This window comes from Terrapene carolina, unplaced genomic scaffold (assembly GCF_002925995.2).
Source record: "Terrapene carolina triunguis isolate 2854851 unplaced genomic scaffold, T_m_triunguis-2.0 Scaffold42, whole genome shotgun sequence".
Classification (NCBI taxonomy): domain Eukaryota; kingdom Metazoa; phylum Chordata; order Testudines; family Emydidae; genus Terrapene; species Terrapene triunguis.
In genome coordinates this window covers 23586613-23604055 of record NW_020664393.1, presented here as the reverse complement: position 1 = coordinate 23604055, position 17443 = coordinate 23586613, and the positions used below count along the sequence as shown (strand labels likewise).

The 17443-nt window shown below is 43.6% G+C and overlaps 1 protein-coding gene across 3 annotated transcripts in view; it reads right to left on the bottom strand.

Moving 5' to 3' along the window:
• Positions 1-17443, bottom strand: part of ME1 (malic enzyme 1) — a 400997-nt gene that overhangs the window by 42978 nt on the left and 340576 nt on the right. For all 3 annotated transcript variants that reach the window (XM_026654431.2, XM_024193234.3, XM_026654437.2), the window contains exons 8-9: positions 12281-12378; positions 4317-4430 (exon numbers count right to left, since the gene is read on the bottom strand). In XM_026654431.2, coding sequence (XP_026510216.1) covers positions 4317-4430; positions 12281-12378 — 212 coding nt within the window. The remainder of the gene's footprint in view (positions 1-4316; positions 4431-12280; positions 12379-17443) is intronic.

Here is a 17443-nt window from a genome sequence, read left to right as displayed (position 1 = left end):
GTGGGCCTGACTGGTATATAAGGGCAGTCAGCAGCGAACCAGCTGAGGCTAACAGAGGGAGTTCGCCTGGGGAGAGCTCACTGAGGCTTTCATCTGCAGGTTTCTCTGAGTAGTTACTGCAACAGCTGAGGAAGCTCTTAAGAGGAAGGTGATATGGAAGGTGAGCGATCAGCTGTTGTAAGCTGCACAGGTTGTGCCATGTTTGTCTTTCTTCCACAGGACAGAAGCGACTTTGTCTGTACAAAGTGCAAGCTGGTCTCCATATTGGAAGAGAAGGTTCGAGGTCTGGAGAAACAAGTATCGACTCTGCGTTGCATAAGGGAAAATGAAGATTTCCTGGACAGACGTCAGGAGATGCTTCTACGGCCACAACGTTCTGAAGATTCAGAGCAGGCGCAGCAGGGAGAGAAGGATGGTGAAGAAGTCTGGCAGCATGTGACCTCCAGAAGGAGAAAGAGGAGTGTCCATGTACCAGCCATGGAGATACAGGTGAGCAATCGTTTCCATGTTCTCTCTACAGGTACTAATGCGGAGAGTGGACTAGATGACACACCTGAGGGAAGGGAGCAGAACACCACCGATTGGAAGGCAAAAGATGCACTGTCCTAGGGATGGGGGTTCCACGACCACCGCTCCCAAGAGGAGGAGGAGGGTGGTGGTGGTCGGGGACTCCCTCCTCAGGGGGACTGAGTCATCTATCTGCCGCCCCGACCGGGAAAACTGAGAGGTCTGCTGCTTGCCAGGAGCTAGGATACACAATGTGACGGAGAGACTGCCGAGACTCATCAAGCCCTCGGATCGCTACCCCTTCCTGCTTCTCCACGTGGGAACCAATGATACAGCCAAGAATGACCTTGAGCGGATCACTGCAGACTACATGGCTCTGGGAAGAAGGATAAAGGAGTTTGATGCGCAAGTGGTGTTCTCATCCATCCTCCCTGTGCAAGGAAAAGGCCTGGGTAGAGACCGTCGAATCATGGAAGTCAACGAATGGCTACGCAGGTGGTGTCGGAGAGAAGGCTTTGGATTCTTCGACCATGGGATGGTGTTCCAAGAAGGAGGAGTGCTAGGCAGAGACGGGCTCCACCTAACGAAGAGAGGGAAGAGCATCTTCGCCAGCAGGCTGGCTAACCTAGTGAGGAGGGCTTTAAACTAGGTTCACCGGGGGAAGGAGACCAAAGCCCTGAGGGGAAATTGGATCCTGGGAGGAAGCTCGAGCAGGAGAGCGCAAGAGGGGAGGACTCCTGTCTCATACTGAGAAAGCGGGACAATCAGCATGTTATCTTAAGTGCCTATACACAAATTCAAGAAGCCTGGGAAACAAGCAGGGAGAACTGGAAGTCCTGGCACAGTCAGGGAACTATGATGCGATTGGAATAACAGAGACTTGGTGGGATAACTCACATGACCGGAGTACTGTCATGGATGGATATAAACTGTTCAGGAAGGACAGGCAGGGCAGAAAAGATGGGGGAGTTGCGTTGTATGTAAGAGAGGAGTATGACTGCTCAGAGCTCAAGTATGAAACTGCAGAAAAACCTGAGAGTCTCTGGATAAAGTTGAGAAGTGTGAGCAACAAGGGTGATGTCGTGGTCGGAGTCTGCTATAGACCACCAGACCAGGGGGATGAGGTGGACGAGGCTTTCTTCCGGCAACTAACAGAAGTTGCTAGATCACAGGCCCTGGTTCTCATGGGAGACTTTAATCACCCTGATATCCGCTGGGAGAGCAATACAGCGGTGCACAGACAATCCAGGAAGTTTTTGGAAAGTGTAGGGGACAATTTCCTGGTGCAAGTGCTGGAGGAACCAACTAGGGGCAGAGCTTTTCTTGACCTGCTGCTCACAAACAGGGAAGAATTAGTAGGGGAAGCGAAAGTGGATGGGAACCTGGGAGGCAGTGACCATGAGATGGTCGAGTTTAGGATCCTGACACAAGGAAGAAAGGAGAGCAGCAGAATATGGCGATCGGGGGAGGTCCCAGATGACTGGAAAAAGGCTAATGGAGTGCCCATCTTTAAAAAAGGGAAGGAGGAGGATCCGGGGAACTACAGGCCAGTCAGCCTCACCTCAGTCCCTGGAAAAATCATGGAGCAGGTCCTCAAGGAATCAATTATGAAACACTTAGAGGAGAGGAAAGTGATCAGGAACAGTCAGCATGGATTCACCAAGGGCAAGTTGTGCCTGACTAACCTAATTGCCTTCTATGATGAGATAACTGGCTCTGTGGATGAGGGGAAAGCAGTGGATGTGTTATTCCTTGACTTTAGCAAAGCTTTTGATACGGTCTCCCACGGTATTCTTGCCACCAAGTTAAAGAAGTATGGGCTGGATGAATGGACTATAAGGTGGATAGAAAGCTGGCTAGATCGTTGGGCTCAACGGGTAGTGATCAATGGCTCCATGTCTAGCTGGCAGCCGGTTTCAAGCGGAGTGCCCCAAGGGTCGGTCCTGGGGCTGGTTTTGTTCAATATCTTCATTAATGATCTGGAGGATGGTGTGGAAAAATGCCTTGGGAGATATAATTTGAAAACTAATAACTCACTGATCATTAATAGCCTTCAGTGATGTAAGTAAGTGGTGGGTATTAAGAATAATGGACATATGCTGGAATGATTATTAAAATCTGTTCAAGCCAGGCATGTCAGGGGGAATTGGTAAACAGGCCTGCTTAGACAAAGGAATGTACATTAGATTCTCTGACCAGCCCGATCGTCAGGCAAAGACAATGAAAATCTATTTTTACACATTGGGTAAATAAACCTATTAGCTAACAAGTGGGAGAAGAAAGAGCATGAAGCTTCCTTACCACCAGACTCCATGTCACCTTCCTCACAGCTTGAATAAACTTTACTTTGAGGGGTAACCTCAGAAGAATCCATATCAAACGTTTACTGGTCTATCAAGACAGGAGCTGAACCTCACCTGTTAAGCAACTGAATCAACTGATTGTATACAATATTACTGCATTATAAAAGTATATAGAATGAAGTCTTTTCTGAAAACTAATGACACTGGTAATTAATATCACTGTGAAATGTATGTACTAACACTACATCAGGAATTCTAGATACTCCTGGATATTAGGCTGTACAGTCTACCCATGCAGGAGGAACTGTCACAGCTATCTAACTGTCTCCAATGTAAAGTAAGCCTGGTGGGATCAGAAACAATGAAAGCCCCATTTACATAGAAATTGTACAGGGGGATGGGATGCCCACAAGAACGGAAAACGAGCATGAGGTTATCCTGCCTCTTGAAACAAGTTAATTGACCTTTGGAGGATGTAAGAAAAGACAGAAGCCAGCTTTGGCATTCATCACTAGACAGACACAAGAGGCCAGAGTTCCTGCAAGCTGAGAAAGATGGGTCCTTCAAGCAAGGGAGAGGTGTGGAGTGGTGTTGAAGTCTATGGAATCGAATATAGGTGAGAAACCAGCTTAGGCAAAGATCTTTCACCTAAGAAGAAAAGGGAAACCAGCACCCTCTACCTTTGTGGAAGGTCCTGACTTGGCTGGGAAAGTCAGCCATGGCTGGGAAGGAGAATGACTGGTAACACATCTAGAACAAGGCCTGTAACTAGCTAAATTAATATTTAGACTTTTAAATGCATGTTTTCACTTTTATTTCCTTGTAACCCTTTATTTCTTTTACTTAGCATCATTTAACCTATGTCCTATTGATAACATGTTTGTTTTATTTTATTATGAACCAACTCAGAGCGGTGTTTAAAGGGAAGGGTGTATTCACCCCAGTTAAGTTAATAAGCTGTGATCTGTATTTGTGTCTTTAGAGGAACAAATTAACCATATTACTTCTCTGAACTGTCCAGGAGTGGGCTGGACATTGAAGAAGGCACAGTTTTGGGGAAATTCAGGACTGGGAGTGTGTTGGGGGTCACTCTGCTAGTAGTAACCAAGGCTGGTGGAAGCCAGCACAGAGCTATGGAGCTGTAGAAATGCTGCTAGTGTCAGAGCTGCTGAACCTGGGCTGTCTAGCACACAAACACTTAGGGTGTGACCTGCATGCTGGTAGGCTGCTTGTGAGCGGCCCAGGTTGGAAGCTACAGAAGAAAAGCACTGTGAAACACCCAGGGTTACAGGGCAGACAGTAACACATCCCTTACTGGGCTGGATTGCACCTTCGAACTGATCAGAATTTGACAGACCTATACCTAGAAATGTTAAGTATGTAGGTATTAGAAAAGATAGTTAATAGTTTCATCATATCCATAAAGCTGTTTCTGCATCTGGCTGATGCAGAGTGATGAGAATAATTTTAGCACTGCACTTATAGCAATGAAAAATGTTGTATTACCTTAACTATTAATCCTTTTGAGTCAACCATCCATATCTTTTTGATGGCCTCATGTTCAGGTGTCCCTTCTTTTTGCATAGCCATAATAATCAGATTTGCTATCCCAAGGGCAGCCTTAAAAGGAGACAGGGGAAAAGAAAATTAATATATGAAACAGGAAAAGAAAGAGAATGCAACAACATATGATACTATTTTTTTCTATTATTTTAAAACTCTTAATTTCAGTAGCAATTAAAGCTGTACAATGATATTTTCATAAATTTAAAACACCAGAAAATGTATCTTTTACAATGCTAGATATGGTGGTGATAGACATCATATAAAAAACAAAGAGTTGATTCATGGCTGAGTTTTATTATGTTTACGCTTCTTCTCCTCCTCACATAATTAATGGAATCTGCGTTTTACTTTAGACAATAAAATATGATAGAGAATCAGAACCCCATGTGACTACTCTACTACCACCAGTAAAGTTTGGTTTGAATAAAAATAAGTTTATTGAATTTTTTTAAAATCAGCCCTATATATTTGTATAGAGTGGAGTGCAGGGGTGGTACTGAAGTGAATATGGTCTCTGAGCACTGCAACCCAACACATGTATTATCTAGACAATGGAGAAAGCCAGGGAGAAGCAGATGATTACTTATGTGGTACGTACAATGTGGTACAGGCTGTAACTCAAGTAGGGTTTGAGATATTCAGACTTTATTAGGTGTTCAGCTCAGATTAGAAGATGTTTCAGTTCTGCTTAGGTAGCATTCAGGCACAAACGCATTAATTATTGAAGAAGAATTCACTAACCTTACATGATTATCTGGTTTTCACAACACAGTTTAAACAGCAAAAATAAATATAAATAAATAAAATAAACCCAAAGCTAATATAAAACAAACAAACAAACAAATCCAAACGATACTCAAGATTCCTTTTAAAGAATAACAATTTAAATAGTATTTTATAGAATCCAAAGTACACTGGTGAAATTTTGACTGATGTGACCACGCTTTCTTTTGTGTTTATACAGCTCTTTGCACATTGTGGACACTATTGAAAATAAATACTAACACTGATTTTTTTAAGATGAGTTTTAACATTTATTCCAACATCTTTGAGAATGCAGTAGGATTTTTATTTTCCTATAGAAAACCTTTATTTTTGTTTTAAATTTCAAGAACCTACACAACACATACTGCACTTTATTAAGTAATGTACAATCTCATTAGTATTTGGATTTCAAATCATCCTTAAAAGTGCCCATCAAGAAGGCATATCTTCTCTTATCTACTACTCATGTATTCTGTAATTGTAGACTGTTGACTGTTCTCCCGGAAAAAAGTTCCATTTTTCAATTCTTTGTCCAGATGCATGTATTATTACTGGATTCTAGTTATATTTCTTTTGAATTATATCACAAAAAAACCAATAGAATACTGAATAATTTTGAATATCAACCCAATAGAAACACTAACCAGTTTGCTTCTTGTTCTTCACTATGCAATTTCATTGAGAATCAAATGGCGCCCCCTTTTCCTGCCCAACAACAGTTTATTGTTTGGGGTTTTGCTTTAGAAATATATAGTTTTATTCTGAACAAACTCATAGGGACAGAGATTGTGTCTTCCATTGCATTTGTACAGCACCAAGCACAATGACAGTGCTAAACAGAAAAATATTTAACCAGAGATTCTTCCATTTGCTCAATATGGAGCAAAAGCTGGGGAATGATCTTTGTGCATCAAGGTTGAAAGCATCTCTAAAGTCTTCAATACATTCAGATCACAGATGCAGATCTTGATGCTCTATGTGGGCCTGATCTGATCTGGTAGGTGCTAGTGGCTTTATTTTCCGTTAAAGTCAGAATAATCATAGAAATGTAGGACTGGAAGGGATCGCAGTAGGTCATCTAGTCCAGTCCCCTGTACTGAGGGAGGACTAAGTATTATCTAGACTAGACCATTCCTCACAGGTGTTTGTCTAACCTGTTCTCAAAAACTTCCAAATCCAAGATTCTACAACCTCCCTGGGTAATTTGTTCCAGTGCTTGACTACCCTGACAGTTAGGAAGTTTTTCCTAATTTCTAACCTAAATCTCCCTTGCTGCAATTTAAGCCCATTGCTTCTTATCCTGTCCTCAGTGTATAAGGAGAACTATTCCACATTATCACCTTCCTCTTTATAACAACTTCTTATATACTTGAAGACTGTTATCATGTACTTCCTCAGTCTTCTCTTCTACAAACTAAACAAACCCAGTTTTTTCAATCTTTCCTTGTAGGTCCTGTTTTCTAGATCTTTAATCATTTTAGTTACTGTTCCTTTGGACTTTCTCCAATTTGTCCACATCTTTAGCGAAGTGTGGTGCCCAGAACTGGACACAGTACTCCAGTTGAGGTCTTATCAGTGCTGAGTAGAGTGAAAGAATGTGGTTGAGGTAGACACTTAGGCAAGGCACAGACTGATCAGAAATTGGGTTGCCCACTGGATTTCTTCATAGGAGCTGCCCACTCCTAACACTTCTGCAAATACGTTCCAGAATGTTTGTTGACTCATCTGTAGTTTGTGATCCACTATAATCCCCAGATCCTTTTCCACAGTACTCCTTCCGAGGCAGTGATTTCCCATTTTGTATATGTGCAACTGATTGTTCCTTCCTAAGTGGTGTACTTTGCATTTGTCCTTATTAAGTTTCATCCTGTTTACTTCAAACCATTTTGTCAAGATCATTCTGAATTCTACTAACCCTATCCTCTACAGCACTTGCAATCCCTCTCAGCTGAGTATCATCCTCAAACTTTATAAGGGTTCTCTCTATGTCATTATCCAAATCATTTATAAAGATATTGAATAGAACTGGACCCAGGACAGATCACTTCAGGGCCCCACTTGATGTGCCAACCTGCTTGTGAACCATTGATAACTACTCTCTGAATATAGTTTTCCAACCAGTTGTGCATTCACCTTATGTTAGATTCTTCTAGGCTATATTTCCCTAGTTTGTTTATGAGAAGGTCAGGTGAGACAGTATCAAAAGCCTTACTAAAGTAGAGAGATATCACATCTACTGCTTCCCCCCATCCATAAGGCCTATTACCCTGTCAAATGAGGATATTAGGTTGGTTTGACACAATTTGTTCTTGACAAATCCATGTTGACTGTTACTTATCACCTTATTATTTGTTCCCTATTTTATCCTCAGATCCTACCCCATTTACACTACTGTTCATTATGTTAGTCGTCTGATCACTACTAACCACGTTGTCTGACATTATTTGGATGTGCTTGGATCGGATTAGTAGGAAGAAGGCATTGCAGGCTCGATGGACTGCCCTGAGTTCTAGTATATTGATATGCATTCTGGACTGCTAAGGGGTCCAGATGTCCTGTACCATATGACCACCCTTATGAGCACCCGTACCTAAGAGGGAGGCATCAGTAATGATGGTTGCCTTGGGAGTCAGAGTGAGGAAAGGGATCCCCACCCAACTTTCTCCGCCTTATGAGAAAGTCCAAAACCCTGGACGGAATTGTCACCTTGTTGTTGATGTTGCCCCACTCTGGTGAGTACACGGAGGGAAGCCAGTCTTGTAGGCAATGAAGATAAAACCTGGTAAATGGCATCATGTGTGTGCATGACGCCCATCAAGGAGGGAAAGGAAAGTTCTGATTGAAGTGCAGAGTCTGATGGTGACTTGGTGTGTGAGAGCACTCATGGCCTGAAACCTCTCAAGAGGTAGATAAGCTCTTGATGTGGTTGAGTCCAACATCGACCTATGAAGTTTATGGACCTCATGGAGGTAAATGTGGATTTTTTTGTGGTTGAGGTAGACGCTTAGGCAAGGTATCAGACTGACAGAAATTGGGTTGCCTGCTGGACTTCTTCATAGGAGCTGCCCATCAGAAGCCAATTGTCAAGGTATGGGAACACAGTAAATCCCCCTCTTCTCACCAAAGCTGCCACTACTGAAAAAACAGGGTAAGACCCTGGTACTCTGGCCAGTCCAAAGGGGAGGACTCTGCATTGGTAATGGTCTTGACCGAAGAGGAATCTGTGGGATGGATGTATGTCTATTTGAAAGTATGTCTTCCATGTCAAGAGCCATGAACCACATACCTTCCTCTGAAGAGGCAATTACTGATGTCAAAGAGAACATGTGGAATTTTAGTTTTCAAATGAAAACGTTCAGCATTCGTAGGTTGAGCATCGGCCTCCACCTCACATTTTTCTTGGGGATCAGGAAGTAAGGGGAGTAACTGATGTTTGATATTGAGGTGGAACCCTTTCTATGGCTCCCTAGAGGAGAAGTGAGTCCAATTCCCGTCAGAGAATCTCCTTGTGAGAGTGATCCCTGAAAGGGAAGTGGGAAGGGTGTTTCTGGGTAGGATTTGCCTGAAATTTGATCAGCTAGCACCGTGAATAACTTCTAGTACCCATTTATCAGTAGTTAAGGCCCTCCAGTTGTCAGCAAATTAGATAAGGCAACTTCCAAAAAGCTGAGGCAGAGAATGAAGAGGATTCAAGAAAGGGATGCAGGTCTAGACAGTCCTGCCAAAAGAAACTTTGACTGAAGGTTAGAGTAAGATGTGGTGGTGGACGTTGCAGAGGCTGGGTTCCTGGGCTTACAAATCTTCTGTCTTTACTTGATGGCTCCCCAGGACGTTGATGATAAAAAGGCTGAGGAGGCAGCCTCACCCTCTACCCCTGTGTGTGATGTTTTCTCTTGGGGACGGGTATAGATGCCAAGTGAGCAAAGAGTTGTCCTTGAGTCCTTGAGGGAGTGGAGAGATTCATCTGTTTTCTTATGGAACAGATTGATAGCATCAAAGGGCAGATCCTGGATGGCACTGTGAACCTCTCAAGGGAAACTTGAGAATTAACCACAAGTCTCTTCTCATAGCAATGGCTGTAACATTCCCCTAGACACAATATCTGCCACGTCCAGCACTGCCTGGGTGGAAGTCTTGGCCACCAATTTGCCTTTTTCTGTTAATGCCTAGAAGTGGGCTCTATCCTTCGCATGGAGCTTGTCCTTAAAATTTAGAAACTGGTAAAATCATATTTGGCAAAGAGGGCCTGATAATTTGAGATCTTGAGTTGGAGGAAGGTGAAAAAGAAGACTTTTCTCCCCAGGAAGTCGACCTGCTTGTGTCCCTTATCAGAAGGAGTAGCCTTGAGGTGTTGCTGCTTGGATCTCTCTGTAGCCACCTGCACCATCAAGGAGTTAGGCTATGGGGGTAAGAATAAAAACTCTCCCTCCCTAGATGAAACAAAGTAACACTTCTTGGCCCTCTTAGGAATAGGAGCACAAGAAGCAGGAGTGTGCCGAACTGTCTTTTGCTGGGTCCGTGATGGCCTCATTGATGGGGAGGGCCACTCAACCTGGACCGGATGGCTGAAAAATGTCTACTAATCTGTGCTGAGGCTCCTGGACTTCCTCATGCTCAATCTCCAGCACTGATACCATCTTATGCATGAGCTCCTGATATTGGTGATCTGGCAGAGACAGAGAAGATGGAGTAATTGCCTCATCTGGTGAAGACGATGAAATCGCTCCCGGAACTATCAGAACCAGCTCACCACCTTCCTCAAAATACTCGACAGGTATGGTTGGGGACAGATGGTCAATGATAAATAAGGCTTATGCACCAATCCCAGGTATCCAGAGTAGGGCTTCCATAGCCTCCAGTAGGATGGATCAACTGGCGGGAGAGGACTCCATGGCATAAAGTACCACTTGTCTCTTGTCTAATCATGTCTGGCTGCAGGCCAGCATCCTGATCTTCTAGGGCTTCTGTCCAGGGCCACCTTTACGCGGAGCTGCAGGGCCTCCTGTGTAGCTTCCGACTCACTGGAAGAAAAGGCCAGATCCTGGACTACCAGTATAACTGATGGTACTGATAGCTGTGTAAGGACGCTGGTGGATGAGATAGGAAAATTACTCCGAATCCTTGGGATAGTCTCTTCCTCTGGTGTAACAATATACCTGAATAGAGATGGTCCTGATAAGAGGAGTGAATGTGGGTAAGGGACAGCAAATATGTCCTCTTGGGAGATAACCTCAGTTCGCCCTGGTGGAGTAGTCAAAACCAGAGTTTCCCTGGTCACGGGGAAGTTGGATCCATCTGGAGACGTGTTGCTGTAGGTACAACAACAGCTCTAGATGTGGATGGGAACACCAGAAGCTGTTTATCTTGAGGTTTTACCATGGAAATCGATGCCAGACCAGCAGATACATATCCTTGCGTGCCACTTTCTCCTGCCAAGAAGATTTACTCGGGCTTAAGTCCTTAACGCCCATACACGCAGGTTCTCCTGACTTTGATGGGATCAGGGAAGCTTCCTTTCTCTTCAGGGCAATCTTGGACCAAGATGGTTTGTCCCTATGTCTATGAGAGTGCCTGTAACGGAGTCGGGCTTGGCTACTTACTGCTCAGTGGCACCTCTTCATGGCTCATCTGGGGAATTAGCTCACCACTGTCCGCACCCTGTGAGGTGAACACTCAACCCATTGTTCTGGTCAGGAGCTGCAGAGCCTCTCCTTTGTGGCTTAGCCCTCTGGCCAAGTCACCATCATCCTCCCCTTCCTAAGTATTATCATAATCTCCTTCCTCAAAGACTCAGGCCCTCTCCATATCCACTGAGCTGCTTGCACTGCTCCTGCAGTGACTGGTAGGGGAACATGAGCTCTCCCCGTTTATTTTGGGTTACGATCCAGAGACCCTCAAACCAGCAGCTCAGGTCTATCCCTCTCAGAATGTACTGTTCCTTCCCTGGATTGCTCCCTACCCTGCTCTTTCTCAGTCTTCTGTTCTCCCCCTTGCATCAGGGAGCGTGACTGCAGGCTTACCTCATTGTAGTCCCCATCTATTGCGAAATTCCTCTCTTTATAAATGCCGCCTAGGTCCTTCCCCAGCTGGATTTCATCAGCAATTAGGCTTTAGCACACCTTACCTTTCCTCCAGGTACAACCTACAGGTTAATTGGCCTAATATACCCCTTCAGACCTCGTGTGAGGTAGACACCCTAACACAGTACCCCTTACTTCCATGGGAAGCTTTTCTTAGAACTCTTAGCCTCTATTTCTGAGCTTGTGCTCGAAGAGGCACTGCCTACTTGCTTAGACTGATGTATGGGGTCAGTCCCCAGCCTGGACCTGATTGGGGTCTCATTGCCTTCTCCATCAGATTAGCCTCAGTTCCTGACCCTCACAACTTCTGGGGGAAAAGGAGTGGCAGATGCTGCACTTGGCTGAAATGAGAGCCTCCCCCAGGCAACAGAAGCAGTGTTGATGTTCGTTGGGCACAGAAAAGAATTGAGGGCAAGAAGCAGTTTTTGAACCCCAGAACCCTGGCATCATCCCAGCATTCTTGGGGGTGGGGGGAGGAGAATATTCCCTGGGGAAGAAAAGGGGGGAAATAACTATCTACTATGCTGCAATATAAAAACTACTAAAACAATTATATACAAAAATACAATATATTTACGGCAATGGCATAATAGAAACGAATCTCAGGACACCAAAGATTCAGACCATGCAGCAGTAAGAATGAACCGGAGAGGCAATGGCATGCAGCAACCTTTATGCCCTCAGTTCAGCGCACAACAAGAGCTACTGAGCATATGTGGGCCAATGAATACTGATTGTAAGAAATTCCAGACTCAAGTGCATGGTGCTCATGGGTACCCAAACGTGAAATACACATAGGGGCTATCATTCGAAGAAGAACTTGATGTTTTAATAGCGGACTATCATTTGCCCAAAGCATCCTATGAAAATACCCATCTTGATCAGATGAACTAAAGGAGTTTCAACAAAGTTTACATTTGAAGAAAATAAATTTTTTGCAGGTGATTGTTATTATTTAACCTAATAAGTATCCTCTTATGGATCAGATACATGTAACTTGTTCTGAAATAAAAGCAAGGTTTTCACATGAGAAGCTTCCTTGCTGTATAATAAAGATACCTCTCCAGCTCCCTGGAACAGTATAGTGTGATCTGACAGCTTGTTCTCAGTGATACGCAGAGCTGCTAGAAGACCTGCAACAGCCACAGCCGCTGTTCCTGAAAAACAAAATGAATTCTTTTGACTACTCTTGAAATAGTAATTGCAAAGCTTTAAGTAAAAATTATCAATGATTTCAAAGCATTCATATAGCTAAAAGATGCAAATACTTGAGAGTTAGCAATTACAATATAGATTGGGAGTCTTGTTTGTTTTGCTTTATTTTGTTTTTATTAAATCAAAGAGATAAACGAAACTAAGAATAACTTCAGAATAAAGTAAAATAAAACAGATTATGATCTTGATTCTAACCTCAGCTGTGTTAGCATGTACTCTATCTTACCAACCACACCACCTAGTGCCGAGAGTCATTTGATCAGATCTCAGGAGCTGAGCAAGATGAGACATGGCCAGTAATGGGAAATGCCAACTCCCATTGGCAGGATGCACACTAAATGAGGCAAGAGCTCCTAGGACCAATCCTATTCAACTTATTCATAAATGATCTGCAGAAAGGGGTAAACAGTGAAGTGGCAAAGTTTGCAGACGATACCAAACTGCTCAAGATAGTTAAGACCAAAGCAGACTGTGAAGAACTTCAAGAAGATCTCACAAAACTAAGTGATTGGGCAAGAAAATGGCAAATGAAATTTAATGTGGATAAATGTAAAGTAATGCACATTGGGAAAAATAACCCCAGCTATACATACAATATGCTGGGGGCTAATTTAGCTACAACTAATCAGGAAAGAGATCTTGGAGTCATCGTGGATAGTTCTCTGAAGACATTCACGCAGTGTGCAGCGGCAGTCAAAAAAGCAAACAGGATGTTAGAAATAATTTAAAAAGGGATAGAGAATAGACGGAGAATATCTTATTGACCTTATATAAATCCATGGTACGCACACATCTTGAATACTGCGTACAGATCTGGTCTCCTCATCTCAAAAAAGATATACTGGCATTAGAAAAGGTTCAGAGAAGGGCAACTAAAATCATTAGGGGTTTGGAACGGGTCCCATATGAGGAGAGGTTAAAGAGGCTAGGACTTTTCAGCTTGGAAAAGAGGAGACTAAGGGGGGATATGATAGAGGTATATAAAATCATGAGTGGTGTGGAGAAAGTGAATAGGGAAAAGTTATTTACTTGTTCCCATAATATAAGAACTAGGGGCCACCAAATGAAATTAATGGGCAGCAGCTTTAAAACAAATAAAAGGAAGTTCTTCTTCACACAGCGCACAGTCAACCTATGGAACTCCTTGCCTGAGGAGGTTGTGAAGGCTAGGACTATAACAGCATTTAAAGAGAACTAGATAAATTCATGGAGGTTAAGTTCATTAATGGCTATTAGCCAGGATGGGTAAGGAATGGTGTCCCTAGACTCTGTTTGTCAGAGGGCGGAGATGGATGGCAGGAGAGAGATCACTTGATCATTACCTGTTAGGTTCACTCCCTCTGGGGCACCTGGCATTGGCCACTGTCTGCAGACAGGATGCTGGGCTGGATGGACCCTTGGTCTGACCCAGTCTGGCCATTCTTATGTTTGCAGTTATCTGATAGCCTTTTGAATGAGCAGCAACTGAGCCACAGGCAACTGGAGCAAATCCGCCTCCACTGGCCAGCAGAAGCCATGTGGCATATGTGCTATTGGGAACAGAGCAGGCCACCCCAAAGTGGGGCTTCTTGTTGACCATAGGATGTATCAAATGGGGTGGGGAAGCAGCCAATGGGGATGCAGGGGCACTGTATAAACCGAGAAAAGTCCCACATGTGAGTGAACAGCAGCTGCTGGACAGTGTTGCCAATCTCAGTGATTTCTTTTTAAATGTCAAAAAATTGGGCTTTTTGAAGCACACTGTCATTTGGTAATTTTTGGGCTACTGTTCACACGTGATCAGCGAAAACACAAGTTTTGAGGTTGGAAACACAAGAGATGAATCAGTCTGGAAAAAAAAATCAGTTGTAAGCAAGGTAAGGTGAGTTGTGCCTTGCTGCCTTAGGGAGCAGCCTGTTTTGGGGTTCTTGTTTTGAATTCTAGGAAATAAAGTAGTGTTACAGTGCAACCTTCTAGCAACGTAACAAGAGTATTTAGAATATTTTTTCCCTAGTTTCTCTGTGTGTATGATGTGAACATACCAGAATGCTGGGATTCTACTTATCAGAGTGCCTGACACTCTGCTGCTAAGACACTAGGCAGGCAAATCTACTGAGTTTCAAACTATAATTATGCATTGCTGGTGTACCAATTACAGCTGGTAACCTCTAGTGAATTCTGTTTTCCCTGTAATCCTCTATTTTAAATGAAAAAGTTAGGAGTTTTCAAAATTATACTATTATAGTAATATTTTACATTTTTGCCCTGGGCATTTTTGCTTGTATTGTACAGTATGATTATCGATAGATTTCTAATTAAAGTGGCACAAATAAGTGTCACTATAGTAATGTAATAAGATCTGAGGTATTACATTTCTTATTAATTTTACAAAAGGACAACAGTTTTAAACAAACTATTGTAAAAGAACTCCACTTCTGTTTTCTTCAGCCATTTTTCTGTAAAATGATAATGATCTAGTTCTATTAGAGTAGCCAGCTCACTATCATTCTTTGTTGTTGGCAGTAACTGTCATCACTCCTCTTCAGCAGTTTGCCTTATTTGTTCTTCATGAAAAGAGGAAAAAAGGTCAGTGTGAATAGCAGATTTGTTTAACCGGAACTGCTGTGACTAATGGTATGACCTTAAATTTCACCGTGCACATCAGCTGCAGTTTCTGGAAAGACAATCAAAACACAATCTGCACCAGGCAAGTGCCAAAACATAAAATGATCTTGTGAATATTCCAGAATATGAGCAGAACTCTACTGCTATTTTATGCCATCACAAAGACTATGGAAAAATAAACTCTGAAAGTTCTGACAACAGAACATGGCATTTTTCAGGGGGGGTTGTAAGCAGTTGTGAAAGTTAACATGCTGAAACAGAGTTTTCTAGCAGAGAGGATAAATCCCCTATTACAGCTAAATTCTAACCCACTCGGAACATCACAGGTGCGAAATTTGGAAGCAAACCCTACTTTATTGAGTTGTTTGTAATCTTCCCAAGTTTCTGTTGCAGTTCCTTTTACTGCTATCAGCAGCAGCCCTGAGCCAGAAGCATGTTAGTATATTATTACTTCTTATTATTAGTGTGTGTTTTAGGGCAGAGCCTAAGTTTCGCAATCACAGATTGAGACTCTGTTGCTTTAGGCACTGTAGAAATGCTTACTAAAAAGACAGTCCCTGCCCCAAAGAGTTTACAATCTAGGTTACAACAAAATACAATAGGAGAGTGAAACAAACAAATTGGAGGATGATGGGTTTATTTTTATGGATTTTATTTCATTTTGACTTAGAAGAAATTAAAAGGTGCCCATGGCTCTGAGTGATCTCCCATTTACAATTACAAAAACATAATACATTGCAAGCATCTCACACTTCTGCCAAGCAGCAACACATAAATAAATACTAGCAGCCCTGTATGTAGTCTGTACCTCATTCCCTCTACTTCTCCTCAAAGGCAAGGTGAAACAAATGAACTCTGCAGGATGCCCTCAAAGTCAACAAATCTGGGCTAATCAGGACTGGGGAATTTTGTATGAGGTAAAAGTACAGCAAACACAGTTTATTACAATGAGTGTTAGACACATCTGCACTGGTCTACACTAGGAGTTTATCTCTAATTTAGCAGTGTTAAACCGAATTAACCCTGCACCCGTCCACACAACGAAGCCCTTTACTTCGATATAAAGGGCTCTTAATATCTATATCTGTACTCCTCCCCGACGAGGGGAGTAGCGCTGAAATTGGTATTGCCATTTCGAATTAGGGTTAATGTGGCCGCAATTTGAAGGTATTGGCCTCCGGGAGCTATCCCACAGTGCACCATTGTGACCGCTCTGGACAGCAATCTGAACTCGGATGCACTGGCCAGGTAGACAGGAAAAGCCCCGCGAACTTTTGAATTTCATTTCCTGTTTGCCCAGCGTGGAGAGCACAGGTGACCACGCAGAGCTCATCAGCACAGGTAACCATGCAGTCCGAGAATCGAAAAAGAGCACCAGCATGGACCGTATGGGAGGTACTGGATCTGATCGCTATATGGGGAGAGGATTCCGTGCTAGCAGAACTACGTTCCAAAAGACGAAATGCCAAAACTTTTGAAAAAATCTCCAAGGGCATGATGGAGAGAGGCCACAATAGGGACTCACTACAGTGCTGCGTGAAAGTTAAGGAGCTCAGACAAGCCTACCAGAAAACCAAAGAAGCAAACGGAAGGTCCGGGGCAGAGCCGCAGACATGCCGCTTCTACGCTGAGCTGCATGCAATTCTCGGGGGGGCCACCACCACTACCCCACCTCTGACTGTGGATTCTGAGGCGGGGGTAATCTCAGCCATGCCTGAGGATTCTGCGGATGGGGAAGATGAGGAGGAGGAGGACGAGCTCGCGGAGAGCACACAGCACTCCATTCTCCCCAACAGCCAGGATCTTTTTCTCAGCCTGACTGAAGTACCCTCCCAACCCTCCCAAGGCATTATCTCAGACCATGAAGCCATGGAAGGGACCTCTGGTGAGTGTACCTTTGTAAATATAAAACATGGTTTAAAAGCAAGCATTTTTTAATGATTAATTTGCCCTGAGGACTTGGGATGCATTCACGGCCAGTACAGCTACTGGAAAAGTCTGTTAACGTGTCTGGGGATGGAGCGGAAATCCTCCAGGGACATCTCCATGAAGCTCTCCTGGAGGTACACCAAAATCCTTTCCACAGGGTTTCTGGGCAGTGCAGCCTTATTCCATCCTCGATGGTAGGACATTTGACCATGCCATGCTAGCAGCAAATAATCTTTGTCATTGCATGACAAAGCCTGGCAGCGTATGGTCCCAGTGTTTGCTGGCATTCAAGCAACATCCGTTCTTTATCTCGCTGTGTTATCCTCAGGAGAGTGATATCGTTCATGGTAACCTGGTTGAAATACGGGAATTTAATTAAGGGGACAGAGGTGGCCGTTCCTACTGGGCTGTTTGCCTGTGGCTGAAAAGAAATCCTTCCCTGCAGTTAGCCAAGCGGGGGGGGGGGGGGGGGGG